Genomic DNA, 17,904 nt, shown 5'->3' with positions numbered 1-17,904 from the left:
AATAATCCAATATTATCCAATGTCAATAATTACGTTAATTAATGATAATGCAGAATCTGCTTTAGTTTAAATTTAAACTTTAAAGGTTATTTTCCTTTTAATTTTCAACAGTTATCTTTCCATTATTTCACCAGCATCTATAGTCATATGTCATGGTTGTTTCCCAAGTCGGACTTCAAACCTGTTTTTCTGTTGGGCTGTTGCGAATATTAGTTTTTACAATAAGGATCAGAATGTTTATGGTTCCATTGAACCTCACAAGAAGTGACACGTGCACAGTATTTAATGCGGGATACCCTTTGATACCCCATGTATCTCCTGAAAATGTTCTTAGTCTAATAAAAGAAAATGAATACAGATGTATCTCAATAAATTTGAATATAATTGAAAAAAGTTAATTTATTTCAGTAATTCAATTCAAAAAGTTAAACTCAACTCTCTTATATAAATTCAGTACACACAGCGTAATAAATTTCAAGGGTTTATTTCTTTTCATTTTGCTGAATGTGGCCTACAGGTAGTGAAAACCCAATAATCAGTATTTCCTGAAAATTAGAATATTATAGAACACCAATGAAAAATGATCTTTAATACAGAAATGTTGACCTACTGAAAAGTATGTTCATGAATCCACTCAATACTTGCTTGGGGCTTCTTTTGCATGAATTATTGCATCAATGCGGTGTGGTGTGGAGGCGATCAGCCTTTGGCACTGCTGAGGTGGTATGGAAGCCCCATAAAACCAGGCAACCTTCAGACCTTGTCTATTTTTGGGTCTGGTGTCTCTCATGTTCCTTTTGACAATACCCCAAATATCCTCTATGAAGTTTGGGTCAGGCGAGTTTTCTGGCCAATCAAGCACAGTGATACCATGGTCATTAAACCAGGTATTGGTACTTTTGGCAGGCCCATGATTGTATGGCTTACTAAGCCGGACTGAGACACCATTTAAAAGTTTTGGGTTAATGAGCTAATTTGTATAAAACACCATGTGTTTACCATATTGAACTTTTTAACATTATTCTCAATTTCTGAAACACTGAGTTTCACTGTTTGAATTGAATTACAACAATATTCTAATGTATTGAGAAGCATCTGTGCTCCCAGTACACCTGAGGACTGGAAAGCTCCAATATATTAAATTCTGTTCTTGGGGTTAGATGCTCTTCAAAGGAAGCTTATACCTAAATAAAGGAGTACGATGATATTGCCAACCATTTGGCTGTCATGCTAAGACATGGCTCAGGTAGCCATAAGGTTTGGGAAAACAGGAAACTCTATTTTTGGGAAAGAGCCCCTCGGGCTGCTTTATTGCTACACCCCTTTTTTTTTTATTAAAGAACCCATTTAATCCAAACAATTTAAATGACCAAGTATAAATTACATCACATCAACAACATAATAACATATAATCTCAACCACAATATAACAACAGTATCAACAGTAGCATGACACTTCCTGGTTGCAGGTCCTCAAAGGCAATGCTCACCTGACCATTTTCGGTATCTACACCCAATGTTATTGCTCCCAGCCACACCTTACTCCACTGGTTCCAGGACAAAGACCTTCCTCACTCCAAATTTAATCTTTAACTTGAGGAGATGTCACACCTGAGATCACTCCCCCACCTATTTATCAGCAGACCCCGTGATGCCCCCCAAAGACTTTATCTGCCATTTCCCATATAGTTTTTCCCAAATTCTAAATCCTGACTGCTATCAAGGGTAGGAGAGAGGCCACATTTCTCTCCTTTCTTCAAATTGACCCCTCACTTCATTTCGGCCCCTTTTTTAATATTTTTTCTCACTGCACCCTACCATTTTGTATTAACCAACCCCTAACCTCTTTCCCTGACCACCTGACCTCCACCTCACTTTTATTAATAATATTTTGCCCTTGCTCGCCTAGCATCTGGTCATGATGGCCTTTCGCCTATTGTTTCCTCACCAGCTACGGGCCTTACTTTAGTTTTAGAGTTTTCTAAGAGTGATTTAAGGCAAGTATTTAGAGTTTGAACTCTAGGATCTGATCCATCTTGATAAATAATTGTTTCAGATTAGTAACTCTGAACATCAGAAACAGGGGAGAATGCAAAGAACTAGTACTTCCAGAAAGGGTAAAAATAAATATATAGCCTATGTGTTTCTCTTATTACAAAATAAAAAAAAAGTTTAGGCCCAATTTTTACATAGTATATTTTTATTAGAATATTTTTGGTAATAAACAATGAATGCTGGTTGTGTGCATGACACAGGATTACACAGGGCATCATGGTTTTTCTAGGAAGCAGAGCAGGTTTGCTTTTAGATTGTCTCTCTCTATAGTAAGATCTGTTCAAAGCCATACAGACTTGAAAGAAAGTGGAACAGGGTGTCACTCCTTGAGCTCTCTGAACTCTACTAATGTCTACCTTTAGCAAAAAATACATATCCTCAATTCTAATCCTTTCCTACTCATTCCTAAACTGAATTTCCGTTCTACTATTTTATTATTATGATTTGCAGAATGAAAATGTGAAAATATAGTAACAGCTTTTTGTAAAATAAATCTCCTTTCATTTCAGAATTTTGCGTTTCACTGTTGAATAGCTGGAGTTCCAATTGCCCCTTCATGACCCGTTTCCGGGGACTGACGGATCCTTGAAACTTTATGAAAGATAATGTTTGGTGTCCTCTTCCTGAGCCTTGTATGCTTTTCTGAGAGTTCTAATACCAGCTGTAGACTTAAAAATACAGAGCTCACAGGCATGTCACTAAATGGGAACATACTGATCGGGGTGGTGGTACCCGTTTATGTAGACAAAATATACCCAAAGATAACTTACAAAGAACAGCCAGGTCTGGCTACATGCAAAACGTGAGTATTCGTTATTTATACTTTAAATTCCTTTACATTCAGTGGGCAGCCTGGTGACTTAATAGTCAGCACTCTAACCTTGCAGTGTTAGGGTCCCGGGTTTAAATCATAACTAGGACTCCATGTGCATGGAATTTACTGTTTTTGAATGTTCTCCCCATTTCTTTAGGCTTCCTCGCTCATCTTAAAAACATACTGGTAGGTTAATTTGTTTACCCTTAAACTCACCTAAGACAATGGTAGGACTAATAACTTCTGAGGTACAGTTAGGGGCATGACTATGGACTATACAGGGAACCTTTATTTTGCTCATACATGGCCATCCCCTGCTGCATATAATCACTCTTCTTTAGTTTTTAAGATGGTAGTGCAGAGATACACTTAGTACTTTTGAACATGTGGGCAATCTCTCTCTGTCCTATATGAGGAGAGCTCTGATGCTTTGGGAATGTCAAGTGATGTCACCTATGACATTAGCCCCATTCAGACAGCTGATAAATGTCAGAGGATCGTCGCTAGAATTAATCTTTTGTAGTTGTTGCCAGTGACAGATGAAGGATTGAGTGCTGTACAATCAGCTCTATTCTCTTCTGTAGATAGGGGAGGAGGGAGGATCAGGTTCATAGTGTATTATAATTATTATTAATATACAGGATTTTTATAGCGCCAACATATTATGCAGTGCTGTACCTTAAATAGTGGTTGCAAATGACAGACAGATACAAACAGTGACACAGGAGGAGAGGACCCTGACCAGTGGAGCTTACAATCTAAGACGTGGGGGATATGGAACGGGGAGTGAGTAGTGAGCGCTTTAGGAGACAGAAAAAGACAGGTAGGCAAGTTTTAAAAGATTGGGTTTTTAGTTCCCTTTTAAATGAGCAGAAAGTAGGAGCAAGTCCAATAGGACAAGAAAGACCATTCCAGAGAGTCGGGGCAGCTCTAGAGAAGTCTTGTATCCGTGCGTGTGATGAGGTTATGAGTGAAGAAGTAACTAGTAGGTCATTGGAGGAGTGAAGAGGGCGGCTAGGGGGGTAAGTGGGTAGAAAGGTAAGTGGGACAAGAACTGTGGAGGGATTTGAAGTTATAGCACAGAATTTTGAAGCTTGAATTTGATTCTAAGAAACTGAAGCCAATGAAGAGAACTACAAGGAGAGACAGTAGAAGAGGAGTGGTTATCTATTTAAAGACTGTTTTCAAGACTGTCAGCAGACATTTAATAACACAATCACTTAGCAAAATTGCTCAAATTCTCCATCAGTATAGACAGAGTGAAATTATTAGCCCTGAGTTTAAACAGTCATCATTGGCGCCACATAAACAAATGTACAAATCTTCTGACCAACCATTTTGATCCACCCACTGAAGTGCAAGCTTTTATTGGTAACTTTATATTCAACACTGTGCTCTGACAGGGAAGAACGGAATACATAGCAATCCCTGATGGGTTGGATAGTGTTATTTAGCAAAAGAGAGGTAACATTAGAGATTCTGATTCCTAGAATATCCCATAGTCTGACTGATTATTTTCAATAGGAATGTTTATGCTTATCTATTCTTATAATTACATTTTGCAAAAATATGCAGAGGATTTTTATGGTGCGTAATTGTAACACTTACAATTAAAATTTTAAAAACATTTGCAATTTATTGTTTTTCTCTTAAAACAACATCAAAAACATTAATTCTTACACATACAAATTATCAATGAATGACTAGGATACTGCAATGATGTTGTTTAGTTTGCTTTTAAAGGTGCTTGACGCGTTTCACCCGTAAGCTTCATCAGAAGGACACTAAGTTAGCAGCATTCCATAAATCTATTCACGTGTTATCAATCAGGTTTATTAAATAAATCAATTGTATCTAAAAATAAAAGATTTTCACTTGTGCATATCACCATCACGTTATTTGGATGTGGTTGCCAATTGTTTAACTGTGTACTTATCTCCCCAAAAAGTCCTAGGTATTGTCAAAAATAATCTTACATTCTGTAATTTTACAGCCCGGATACAATAGAATACCTTAATATTTCAGAGAGTATTATAGAGATACAGTTATGGCTAGGCCATATCTCTTGCTCTTGATTCTTAATAATTATAATAATTATGTATAGGAAATCAGTGTGGCCGTATCATCCTGAGCCTGGAGTCTGGCTTCAAGCTAGTTTTTGATGACAATGAGATATTTACATGACATGTAATACTCTGTTTTAATTTCAGTTTTAGACTGGAAAACTATCAGCGTGTCCAAGCTGTACATTTTGCAGTGGAAGAGATTAACCAAGACCCTCAATTTCTACCAAACATCACTTTAGGGTTTCAGATATTTGATTCTTGTACTGTCCTGCAGAGGGCAGTATCAGGAACACTGCAACTACTAAGTGGACATGGGCAACCTCTGGTTAACTACCGCTGCAGGCAAGATGTTCATTTGGCTGCTGTCATTGGCCACTCTATCTCTACTTACACTATGCTGTTGGCCCATATCCTGGGGCTATATCGCTACCCACAAGTAAGTTTTAATTTCTTGTATTTTTAATACAAAAGGAACTCACCTTTTAATCATGCCATAATAGTGATTATAATGTATGCATGCCAAATGCACCCTGACCATGTAAATTGTTCTGGAAAAGTCTGGTAAAGCCTTTGCTGAGAAAAGTAGAGGGTGTGCCATTAAAATCTTTTAAAATGCTAGCTGCTGACCCAAGTCTGTCACTGTTACTTTATAAACATCAATACATTTTCAACATCAATGGAGAAATAACAGCTTGGAATAAAGTTTAAACTAAAACTATGGTCCTGTTTTTGTTAACCACTAAAACAGTTTTAGTGAAAATGGTCACCAAGACATATAAAGATGGAGAATCTTCCTAGCAGGAATTAGCAATAGTTCCCCAGTTCCATTTGTACTGGTATTACCGAAAGATCTTTAGGGTTTGGCTTTACTGAGTTTGAACAGATACAAAAGAAAAAACCTGGCAAAGGTTTATATATATATATGGCAAAAAAGGGGGGTTTGGTTCGTTGTCAGTAGGAGCATAGAAACAATCATAGTTGCAAAGGATAAATATCAGCATTAACCTTATTAGAGCGGGTCCTTGCTAACAGATAATCAACTATCCGATACTATTTGTTGCATGTGCATCAGTGAAAGTAAAGTAAAAAGAGTTCTTTTTTCAGTTTTGATCCTAATATTCCAACAGGTTTCACAATTTTTCTTTCTCTGGTAGGAAAATTAGAAGTCAGACAGCTCATGGGTCATGCCAGAGGGTATAGATCAATTTAGGTCAAATAATGAGAGTTGCCCACTTCTCATGAGGCAGTCATTTTATTAGAAGCAAGTTTAACATTTTGTTACAGTAAACTTTAGTGTAGTACCTGAATACATCTTGGTGTGTATAGGAGGCTTTGATAGTAGAACTTGCACCAGTATCCAGGCTGTAGTGTAAGGTAAGGTAGGTGTATGTACTTTAACTCACTGATGCTACCAACATTGGTATCCAATGGACTGATGTTGGTGAATATTCTCATTCTACCAAAATACTCACCACCTTTTTCATTGACAACATGCTAAAGCCCTTTGTTTACATCATGCAGTGGTGGTGAGTTTTTGGGCACAAAAAGAGCCAACTTTGGTTAGCTTGAACAGGTTTGTTATCCAGTTCAATAACAAACAGCAAAACAATTGCCAGCATTTGGCAGTAAACGACCCCAACCATGCCAGAAGAATTAGCAACGATTAGCAGCGATTCTTAATTAGCAGCGATCGTGAGCTTTGTTGGTTGGAGAACTTTAACTATGGATCAGCATGTGTTAGACCTGTTCCTGAACTGTAAGGTACCTGTAGTGTCTTACTCATGGCCATGAATGAATGGGGGTGGTATTGAGTAGAGGATCGCTTGGGGCTGCTAAATGATTGTCAAGGTACCAAGCAACTGGTGCTGTTTCCACTGCTTGTCTGAGCTCAGCCAAAGACAATAAACCGCTTTTAGTTTGATAAACATGACATATATTTAGTTGATTTGAACTAAAATTTAATAATTTCATCAGTTGTAACGTTTTTGGTTTACGTATTGGATTACAGATCAGCCATTTTTCCACAAGTTCTCTTCTCAGCAATCGAATACAGTTCCGTTCATTCTTTAGGACTGTACCCAGTGACGCCTTTCAGTCCCAAGGCTTGGCCCAGCTTGTGTTACATTTTGGGTGGACCTGGATTGGTCTAGTAGCTATTGACAATGATTATGGACAACAAGGTATCCAAATGATTAAAAGGGATATCCTAAAAGCTGGAGCCTGTGTGGCATTCACGGAGAATATTGTGATCAGCCAGAGTGATCGAAATGCCCCACACATTGTTCGGGTGATCAAAGAATCAACAGCTACTGCAGTGGTCATCTTTTCTACTGACATAGATCTGGTCTACGTTCTCGATGAAATGTTACGACAAAACGTAACAGGAAAAGTTTGGATTGCTAGTGAGGCTTGGGCCACCTCTGCCTTCTTGTCTGTCCAAAAATACTCTAAGCTGCTTTATGGAAGCATTGGTTTTGCACTTCATAGTGGTAAAATGCCAGGATTTGGTGATTTCCTCAATAGAATCCATCCATTCATGTCTGTAGGAAAAGAATGGGTAAAAATATTCTGGGAGGAAGTGTTTGCCTGTAAGTTCTTGGAGAATGGAAATCAATCAATACCTTTGGCATCACCCGTAAAAGTATGCACTGGTGAGGAACACCTAGGAAATGTCCATAACAGCTATAATGATATCTCCGGTCTAAGGGTGACCTACAACATCTACACAGCAGTTCAAATTGTAGCAAAAGCGCTTCAAAACTTGGCCAGATGTAGGAAAGGCTATGGACCATTTATCAATGGAACATGTGCTGGTGTACAAAACTTTCAGCCATGGCAGGTAACGTTATTCCAAAGGTAATGTCAATAGAACATAAATCAAAAGTAATTACTTATTTGTGTAACTTAAATCTATATTTTAATTAATTGACCCTGTCTACAGCAATCAAGAATGATTGAAGATGCCTGGGTTAGATTGCCATATTGGAGTCTTACTTGGGGCATCCAAATGACCAGGAATGGACCTAAGTCCATCATGTTAGAATAAATTTTACGGGGAAGGGGGACAACTATTGACCTGGGTAAGGCGGAGGGATATTTTGCTTGCAAAATCAAAAGTTCTAGAAACAGCCCTGCACAATTACTAACTATGAGGAGCCAGTTTATACCCTATCTTTATTGGTCCAAGCTTCTAGCATGATCCACATCCAAACATATTTCAGTTCCCAGCATGTCTGAGCTTTGTCATGCACCTTCATATCCAACAGTATAATACTAGAGCTGTAAGTAGGTCATGGAGTGAATTGGCATTCCACTGTGACATATGGCGCTATGATCTGACTGTGGAAGGCATTCATGGTGCTACAATGACAATAAATAACAAGCAGAGGTGCTTCTTTAGCACAGCAATTTTGCACTGATTAAGACGTTCTTTAAGACTGAACTCCAGGCAGGTATACATACAGAGATGAATGCAGTTCTGTAATTATTAATACAAGTAATCAAGAGTGCAGAATTTGGAAAGGGAAAAAACAGCACAGGGAACCAATGTCAGGAATAGGGAAAGTGTGTAAAACAAAACGGCAATGATATATAAACTTGTAAGACCCACATGACTTAATATGGGCATTCCTGTATCCAACTAAAAAATGTTCTTTATAATGTTGTTTTCAGCTTCTTCGCTACATGAAGAAGATCCATCTAAATATGTCCAATGGGGTACAATTCTTCTTTAATGAGAATGGTGATCCTCCGGCTACGTATGACATTATAAACTGGCAGCTCAGCCCAGAGGGAAGAATTCAGCAGGTGATAGTAGGAAGTTATGACACAAGCAATACAGCTGGAAATATATTTACTGTCAATGTCAGTTCTGTGCAGTGGGCCACTGGACATCAAAAGGTGGGTATTGTATAACAGTGCATCTTATTATAAGTGTTGCATATCATCAATTTTGTATTAGCCATATAGGTAACAATAAAAACATATTCTTGATTTTAATATTTAAAAAATTTAATTTCCCTTAAAAATATAAGTTATCAACTTTTTTTTTTTTTAATTTGAAGTTTTATTTGATAAATTCAACATGAGGTCAAAATAACAATAGTAGGTTAACAACCAGGAATAAAAAAAAACTCAATATACAAGAGAAGAGGAACAACAGTACAAAGGAATGCCATTAACAAATGGTGGAAAAACATTTAACACACAGTTAACATCCGCAGGATTGCATTTGCAGAGTTATATCTCTTTTATTGGCTCATGATGTTTATGTTCCCTTTTACACTAAATTGTGTAATCATCCATAATATATTGTACCTCAGTGAATTCACTTAGTATTTTTCTTACTTTATTATAAAAAAGAAAAAAAGGGGGGGGGGGCTAATAGGGATTTGAGTCAAGTGATAAGTTATCAAGGGCGTGGAGGTTGGGAAGGGGGTTCATATTGTGTTCATGGATGAGAAGCAAGGGCCTGAGAGTAATCCTCAGATTCTCTAAACATAGCCCAGTAAAACCATCTTTGCCTGGTGGCATTCCCGGTTATTTTACTTATTTTTTTCATTGAAGCCTCCAGGTTAAATGGGATATCTATGTCAACTGATGATAAATACAGGATCACAAAGAAGTCCAAATGGTTTTCAATTATCAGACTGTGACTGTTGATCTTAATCTTTATTGACAGTCACCAGCCACGCAGTGTGACAGCTGGGATGATGGTTAATAAAGTTTTCTTCGCATGGGGCATTGTGTTAATGAACATACCTAATTTGCCCAGTTTCTTCTATTTAGTTTCCATTTCTTTTTTTCATGCACTCATTTGGAATCAATCCATTAATCCAATGACACTAAGGGTTCACAGACAAAAGAACCAGGACACTCATAAGGACTTTGCAATGTCAGGGCTTCCAATGTACCTTGAGGAGAGAATAAAGGAACTGAACATGGTTTGTAAGGAACTTACCCGTCCTGCGAGCCCGCGGTGTCCCTGGGGGTCCCAGCCACAGAGGGAGACACCGCTGTAGCAGGCAGCATGGCCGAGGCTGCTGCTCTGCTCGCAGCTTGTCTCTCTCTGCAGGCAGAGAGATCCATCCTGGCCAAACTACTGTTCGTGTGCTACAATGCGTCCCTCTTGTACCCCCCGAGGGCGTGGCACTTGGCTGCCTCGCCCCGGGGCGGGACATAGTTAGTTTGAATTGCCGCAGGGGATTCAGTGAGTCTCCTATCAGACGGCGCCAGGTGGCGCGAGGTCATTGGTCACTCTGGCCATTTAGGGAGAGCCTGTCCTGAACACCATTGCCCGCTATAAGCCTCTATGAACACAGTGTGCTTGGGTGCGTCCTTGTGTTGGTTAAGTTTACCTGCTTTTGTCATCTCCATAGTGACCTGGTCTGAAGTTGACTCTGCTTGAACTCTGCCTGCCCTGACCTCAAATTGTTACTGACCATTCTGCCTGCTGCCAGCCCTGACTTCGGATTGTTCTTGACCTGTCTTTGCCTTACCCTCTTGTACTTTGCTTGTTTGGACTTTACCCTTGCTGTGCTTTATGACATTGAATAAAGCCTGATTGAAGGATATCTGGAGTTGGTTGTGGTTTGTGTGCCCAGGCGCATTACATGGTTGTGGTTAATGGTAAAACTGCAGCTTTACAGATATATTTTGGGATTTAAGTCTGGAGTATATTGGATGGAATGGGTGGGTCAAACACTTCTTCCTTTTCCGGGTCCAGGATTTGGAGATGGCTCTGCATCACCTGCCAAATCTCAATAAATGGGAATCTGTAGTTCAGAATGGGGACTGGGTGGGAATCTAAGGCCAGGTTGGGCCTCTGTAACCTGGGTGGAAGTTTGAGCTAAAGTTAGGAAACATAGGTTTGGACTACAGACTCTGGGACCACAGTGGAAAACACCCCTGCAGTGGAAGCTACAAAAACTTTGTTTTTAGTTCATTTTTAGTTTGGAACTATATCATGAGTGCCTTCTTGGGATTTTGTTATCACACTAAGCATAGGAAAAATTATCTTTACCTCTAGTTTCCTGGAACAACTCAAAATTTTTGGAAACACTTTCAGGGCTGAAGTTCTTGAAATTTTGAAGATGTTTCAAAGCTTTTAAGGCTGCAGTTCTTAACTGATGAAGCAGTCTGGAAAACTACACAATATCTTCAAGATTACGAGAATAAGTCTGGTTGATTGTGACTAACTACTACTAGATATACAATAACCTGTCTAAAGATAACCTTCACAGACAATTCCAGTTCATATGATATCACTGGGCCAAGCACCAAGGAGGACGCTTTGGATTAGAAAACAGGGAACCAGACATTCCCTCAAACATTCTCTGGTGGGAGTCTTCCAGGTCCATGTGTTTCAATTGCAAAAATTGATTATCACCAAGGAATGTTTGAGGAAATGTCAGATTCTCTGTGTTATAAATAGAGCCCATTATGTCTTCTCCAAGTTATGGCAGCTGAACAGAGCTGATGGGGAGCAACTGGTCAACACAAAATTAAGCTCTGAAAAGTGAATACATTAATGCCGCATGAAGAAACTTGTCAACATCTTGGCACCAGAAGATACTTTTGAGGATCTGAGCACTTGTTTAAAAGAGCTGAAAATCTAGCAACACATTAGAAGTTGTCCTCATCTTAAAGTATTGGCCCAGTGCTGAAGAAGAAATATAACACACGCCTATTAGTAATTATCTATAGGCACCAAATCTCAAATATTACCTCCTGAACTGGATAGATCTCAACCTTTGTGCTCTCCACTAATTCATTGTACTATCTATAATGTAGATTGACTTCTCCATGCTAGATGATTGTTGATAATGATATGGTTACCACTAATGTCCTGCAATGTGATTATTAAATTACAGATCCCACCATCAGTCTGTAGTCAGAGTTGTCCACCTGGCTTCAGGAAGGTCACAATAACGGGACAACCTGTGTGCTGTTTTCAGTGTGTGCCATGTCCTTATGGAGAAATTTCCAATCAGTCAGGTAAGCAACAAGTATGGTCTGTTGTTGGTTATAAGAATAAGGCTACCCAACCCATAGGTGAGCAGATGAAAGCAATCTGTGGGGAGAAAATTGCAATTTATCTAACCCATAACTGGGGGACCAGAACCTACTAAATTTTGCTAGCCTTCCAAGAGAAAAACTCACTTCATTGCAATAGAAAATCTCTGTGCATGGTGGATGCTTCTGATGTCTAAAGTTGTAAAAAGAAAAATCAATCAATGTCCAAGCTTGTTGGATATCCTGCAACTACAAGGCAGTGAATGGCCAGCTGAGTCTTCTTCATGAAGAATTCCTATTGACCTGAATTAGGCTACTTTTGGGCTTCCTGAAGAAAATGACACAAGAAGGTTGCTATTGCCAAACTTTTACTTTACAAATTGAATTAATTCAAAAGAACCTTGTTTTTCGCAAAAATGTCTTTCCAAAAGGCCTCACTCCAGTAAACCGCTTTCACATACTTTGACAATGTTGCCCCACCACCAAGTCCTTCCAATGTCTTCACTAGTGTTTGTCCTTAGTGTCATTCCTAGTGTTGTCTGGCATCGGACAAAGGCGAGTGGTGATACCAAACTCTTGGTCATGTGACAATGTTAGGGCATAGCAACCGGCTAATGGACCTGGGCATTGTCACAATGAGAAGGTCACATGCTTCCTACACCACAAGGTATGAAAAATTTTACCATATCTGAGCTGTGCACGCACAATGGGCCTGGGTATTATTATTCAGTATTTATATAGCACCGACATATTATGCAGCGCCTTACAAAGTCTATAGTTATGTTACTAGCTGTCCCTCAAAAGGGCTCACAATGTCCCTACCCCAGTCACATGTCATTGCCACAGTCTAAAGTCAGTTAACCTAACTACATGTTTTCTGAAATGTTAAAGGAAACTGGTGTTCCCAGAGGAAACCCACCCAAACACGGGTAGAACCTACAAACTTCATGCAAATGTCCTGGCCGAGATTCAGACCGGGGACCTAGCGCTGGCCGGAGTGCTAACCACTGAGCCACTGTGCTGTCCACCAGCCTGATTTATTTAAGCTCTCTGAAACAATAGAGAATAAATGGAGAACATAGAATATCATGGGAAAAAGTAGGTGATCCATCAAACCTGGGATGGATCTGGTCCAGGATGTAAAGCATTTGCCAACTAAGAACAAATTATTTTTATGAACTCTATCCTAGGTTTGTGGGATCACCCAGGGCCTCCCATAATAGTTTATCTTCTCCAGTCTTGGAAAGCTTTAATAAATCAGGCTCAATGTATATACAGTGCTTAATTAAAATTTAATAGGGTAGCCTTAGTTAGCTTGCAAAAGAAAAAAAAAATTCCATAGTTCTATAGTCTCAGTTTCTATGATTTTTTGTATAACTATTGCTTAGCGCATGTACTTTACAGAAATTAGGATTTTGTTAGGAACACTGTGACACTGAATTGATTGGTCTAATATTTTTTTATATTTCAGATTCAGTAGATTGCACTAAATGTCCATGGGATATGTGGCCAAATCCAACACAAGAACTTTGTATTCCAAAGACTAGAGAATTCTTAGCCTATGATGATCCATTGGGCCAAACTTTAGCCTCTACAAGCATCTCTTCATCATTGGTTCCAGTGGCCATCTTTGGACTATTTATCTATTATAAATCCACACCCATCGTCCGAGCCAATAATTACTCTTTAAGTTGTCTTATTCTGATATCGCTGAGTCTTTGTTTTCTTTGTTCTTTAGTTTTCATTGGTTTCCCCTATCCTGAGAAATGTCTTTTGCGACAAGTTACTTTTGGCATTGTATTTGCCCTGTGTGTTTCAGCAATATTGGCAAAGACCATAATGGTGGTCATAGCTTTCAAGGCCACAAGACCAGGCAGTCGTTTAAGAAAATGGACAAGCCCAAAGGTTTCCTATTTCATTGTCTTTTTATGCATTGTTATTCAATCTTTGCTTTGCATTACTTGGCTGGTTACAGCTCCTCCTTTTCCACAATTTAAGACTGAAATCAAATCTGATATCATTATGATTGAGTGCCATGAAGGTTCAGCCATGGCCTTCTGGAGTATGTTGGGTTTTCTTGGTCTTCTGGCCTTCATTAGTTTTGTTGTTGCTTTCTTGGCCAGAAGACTTCCCGACAACTTCAACGAGGCCAAGTTTATCACCTTCAGCATGTTGGCTTTCCTCTGTGTTTGGATATCCTACATCCCAGCCTCTCTCAGCTCAAAAGGAAAGTATACTGTGGCCATGGAGATCTTTGCAATCCAGTCGTCAAGCTGGGCTCTAGTGATCTGTATGTTCCTACCCAAATGTTTTATTATATTATTCCGACCAGAAAAAAACTCAAAAGAACATCTCATGGGAAAAGACAGAAAACCGACCAATAAAATTTAGAACTGGACAAAAATTGTCAGTGTATTTTTCACATTTACACATCTCTATGTTTTATGTCTTCTCAACTACCTTAACACCTACAGCTGTCGTATTTTTTCTTTTGAGGAAGAACTATATCTCTATGTCAACCCCACCCAACAACATAGAAAAGCACTTGTCAAATGTTGTGGTTGGCAGCATAGTAGTTGGAGAGGGGTGGCTGGGATTGGCCAGCAGCTTGATTTTCAACTGGAAGGCTTCAGGCCACCTATTTAGGTGAACATGATGTCTGTTCCCTACCCCTATTCCCGTCTCCTGCCACATTTTCCTCGTCACCTTCAACTAATCACGTAATAAAAAGTCCTGCCCAAATTGGAGGCCATGATGCTTCAGTCCCTTGTTTCCATTGTGCTCAGGACATGCTTCTTCAGGCTTCCCACTTTTTCTCTTTTTTATTTCACCTTTATTAATGGATACCTAAGAGGTGGCTGTAAGGAACACAAACGTAGAAGTACTGATTAGGAAATGAACTTGTATAGCAGTGACCTCCAGCAGTCTCATGGACTGTGTCTCTGACCTCCGACTGTCTCTGAAAGTATGTCCCAGACCTCAAACAATTCCTACAGCATGGTCACAAAGGCTTTTCCTGTTGCTTATCTGCACTGTACATTTGGCAGCTTTCTGCAACATTACATTCATGAGCATTATTTTCATCTCTTTAGTGATATTAGGGGCTACATTTAAGTATTTTCTTATTTCAAGAACATTGGTCACCATTGTTCTATGTCAAACAATTATGCATACCGTAACAGATTTTCTGTCTAGGTTGGGTGTGATTAACCTAAAATATTATGTAATTCTTCTTTAGCCAATGACAGCAACAGCGACAGCGACAGCAAATGGACCAGCCACTTACCCTATAGGGCTTAACATGCTATGCTCAGGGTCTTTACCAGCATAATCGCCAGAAATGAGTCCCTATTCACTAGCACTGCCAGTAAATGGCACCTCATTGGAAGAATTTCCCCTTTAGGATCCATAAAGCTGCCCAAATTATATATTACCCAGTCTTCTCTAAAAGAAGGTGCGGAAGTGCAAAATCATGGAAATTGTAACTGCCTGCACTTGGACTATATAAACACACCTTAATAGGAACTCCAAGCAGCAACCTTGGACAGAGATGTCTGACATCTTGTCTTAGCTGCAATGTTGTTTGATATTGTCAGTATTATATAGTTGCTGTAGAGAGAACTGGCCATGCACTCTCCAAGTGTCCTCAAATCATCCTAAATACCTCTAGAGGTGAATATTAAAGTAAGAAAAAATCTGGCGTGAATAAGATCTGACAATCAAATTCAGCAAAAGTGGTGGCTTTTCCCCATACTGGCCACCAGTGCTGAATAAATGCTTATATTACATCTCTGTCCTCTGATATCACCACATCTGCTTTTCAGAATAAAGTATATGAGGTGTCAGTTCCTACAATTTGTTACGGTATAGGGGGGATATAGATGGTAGAAAAGCTTACAGTCTATAAGTATTTAAAGGGGGATACAGGACCTTACAATCTTTTAGGGTATATTTATTTCTCATCTGATGCGGCTTAGTAATATTTGTTGGTCTTGTCGCCTGTATATATAAAGGATAATATAAAGGAGAAGCAGCACGCTAAATTTTTTCTCATTCTCACTTCTCCTCCTGTCCCTTGTTAACACATAAGCACTGCACAGTTTTTTTAGAGGAACAGCCTATATTCTCTTAATAAATGAGACCCATTAAATAGTTTATTAGTGGGCATCATTATCAGCACCACTAGGAGGTGTGTTCATTGTAATTAAGAAAAAAGAAATGTGTTTAAGCTGAAAATCTTTATTAGACAAATAAACAATACAAACATTACAGCAGCAAAAAAAACAAAAAAAAAACAACACACAATCAAGTAAATTATTATGAACATAGCATCACCTAGTGGAAAAAATCGCAAATTACACTGAAAGTTAAACCAATGTATTTGATGCTGGCTCTAAAGGCTAATTTCGCACAGTGGTTTACTGTTTTGTCAGAGCTGTTGAGAACCATTTTGTCCATGTGTTTGCATTGTGAAGACCTGTGGCTGTGGCGCAGTACAAGGACATGTCATGTAGCTTCTAGACACCCTTGAGTAGTCAGCTGCTTCCATTGACTTGAATGGAGCAACCTTCTAGCCACAGCAAACTGTGGTTGAATGGAATTGCATTGTGGTTGCTACAAGAGGACTGCAGATGGCCCATGATTTCTTATGGTGCAGTCAACAGTACCAAAGCTACACTCAACCACACAACCAAGTATTTGTCATTCACTGTAGCATACACCAAAAATGGCTCCTGGGTGCCCAGAAGCTGCGAACCATGCAATTTTAGATCACATATCTGAAAGAGGCCCACATCTTCCAACCTCTTCTCTGTAGTAGACTGGTCGCATCTTTCCACCTTTATTGGCCTTTGTAGACTTTAATGGACCCCACCATTTGACAAACGAATTGATATTACCAATATTACCCAACTAATGACATTGAGACACAAAGAAGAACCTTCCTCCTTTGGAAAAGAAGACCTGGGGTATCACGTGACCACAGATTTATAGTTGGACATTTACTAATACTTTTTAATTCATTTCACGGGGTGGGGGGCATTCCTGGAGTTTAGCTTTTAACACAATTCACATTAAAGTAATTGGCACCATTCTAGTCATTGCACTCACACTGAATTGCACCACAAAGCACAATTAAAAAAAACGGTTAACACAATTAGCTCTATTTATAAAACAGGGAATCTGACATTCCCTCAAACATTCTGTCATGGGAATCAGTTACTGCCATTGAAACACATGATCCTGGGGGTTCCTTTAAGGAAATGTTTGAGGAAAGGTCTAATTCTCTGTTTTATAAATAGAGCACAATATGAATTATTGCACTATAACATGTTGCATTTATGTGATCTCTTAAAGCAACCATTCTTAACCAGGGTTTCATTGAACCCTATGGCCCGTCTATAAGTCATTAGGGATTGGTTGAGCTAAAGCTGATTTCATTGAACCCTAGGGTCCCTCTATTGGTCATTAAGATTGGATGCCAGGATGCCTTCACAAGTTGTTAGGGAATCCTTGGACTTTGGTTGATTGGCCCTCCATTGCCTTTAAAGTTTTGGGACCAATACCGCTTGGTAGAGCCAGCAGCATGACTCATATTATGTTTTTAGGTCTCCATAAGGGTAGCATTCTAACCACCACTATTTAGAAGACATTCTTACCACTGGCCCCACTTGAGAGGCTTTTTTATCCATTGACCCTCTGAAAAAAATGTTTTTAGTGTGGGTACCTGGAGACCTGGGAATTATTTTGAAGTTCCCTGGGGTAACAATGTTAAGAAAAGGCTTCTTTAGGTTTAGATCAACATTTAAAGCAACGGTCTACTGAAATCTACAGAAGGGTGTTTTGGGGACTTGAAGAAAGACAATTAAAAATATTTGCAGATTCTAGTTGTGCTCATTGCTCTCATACAAGCTGAAAATCTGAACAAACCTAAAATGTGTTTCTTGTGTCCTTTTTG

General features: G+C 39.1%; 1 protein-coding gene across 1 annotated transcript; it reads left to right on the top strand.

Moving 5' to 3' along the window:
• Positions 1-2,746: 2,746 nt before the first annotated feature.
• On the top strand, positions 2,747-14,339 carry LOC140322293 (extracellular calcium-sensing receptor-like). Its single transcript, XM_072398874.1, has 6 exons — positions 2,747-2,856; positions 5,079-5,370; positions 6,943-7,773; positions 8,607-8,834; positions 11,807-11,930; positions 13,420-14,339. The coding sequence occupies exons 1-6, from the start codon at positions 2,747-2,749 to the stop codon at positions 14,337-14,339; spliced, it is 2,505 nt and encodes an 834-aa protein (XP_072254975.1).
• The last annotated feature ends 3,565 nt before the right edge of the window (positions 14,340-17,904 follow it).

The sequence above is a fragment of the Pyxicephalus adspersus genome, chromosome 2 (assembly GCF_032062135.1).
Source record: "Pyxicephalus adspersus chromosome 2, UCB_Pads_2.0, whole genome shotgun sequence".
In the NCBI taxonomy this organism is placed as follows: Eukaryota; Metazoa; Chordata; class Amphibia; order Anura; family Pyxicephalidae; genus Pyxicephalus; species Pyxicephalus adspersus.
The sequence above is the reverse complement of the archived record's forward strand: the minus strand, read 5'-3'. Positions and strand labels throughout refer to the sequence as shown.

Coding starts and splice junctions, on each gene's coding strand:
- LOC140322293 (XM_072398874.1), top strand. CDS start 2,747: ATGTCACTAAATGGGAACATACTGATCGGGGTGGTGGTACCCGTTTAT. Junction 5,371..6,942: donor GGCTATATCGCTACCCACAA/GTAAGTTTTAAT, acceptor ATTGGATTACAG/ATCAGCCATTTTTCCACAAG. Junction 8,835..11,806: donor GGGCCACTGGACATCAAAAG/GTGGGTATTGTA, acceptor ATTAAATTACAG/ATCCCACCATCAGTCTGTAG.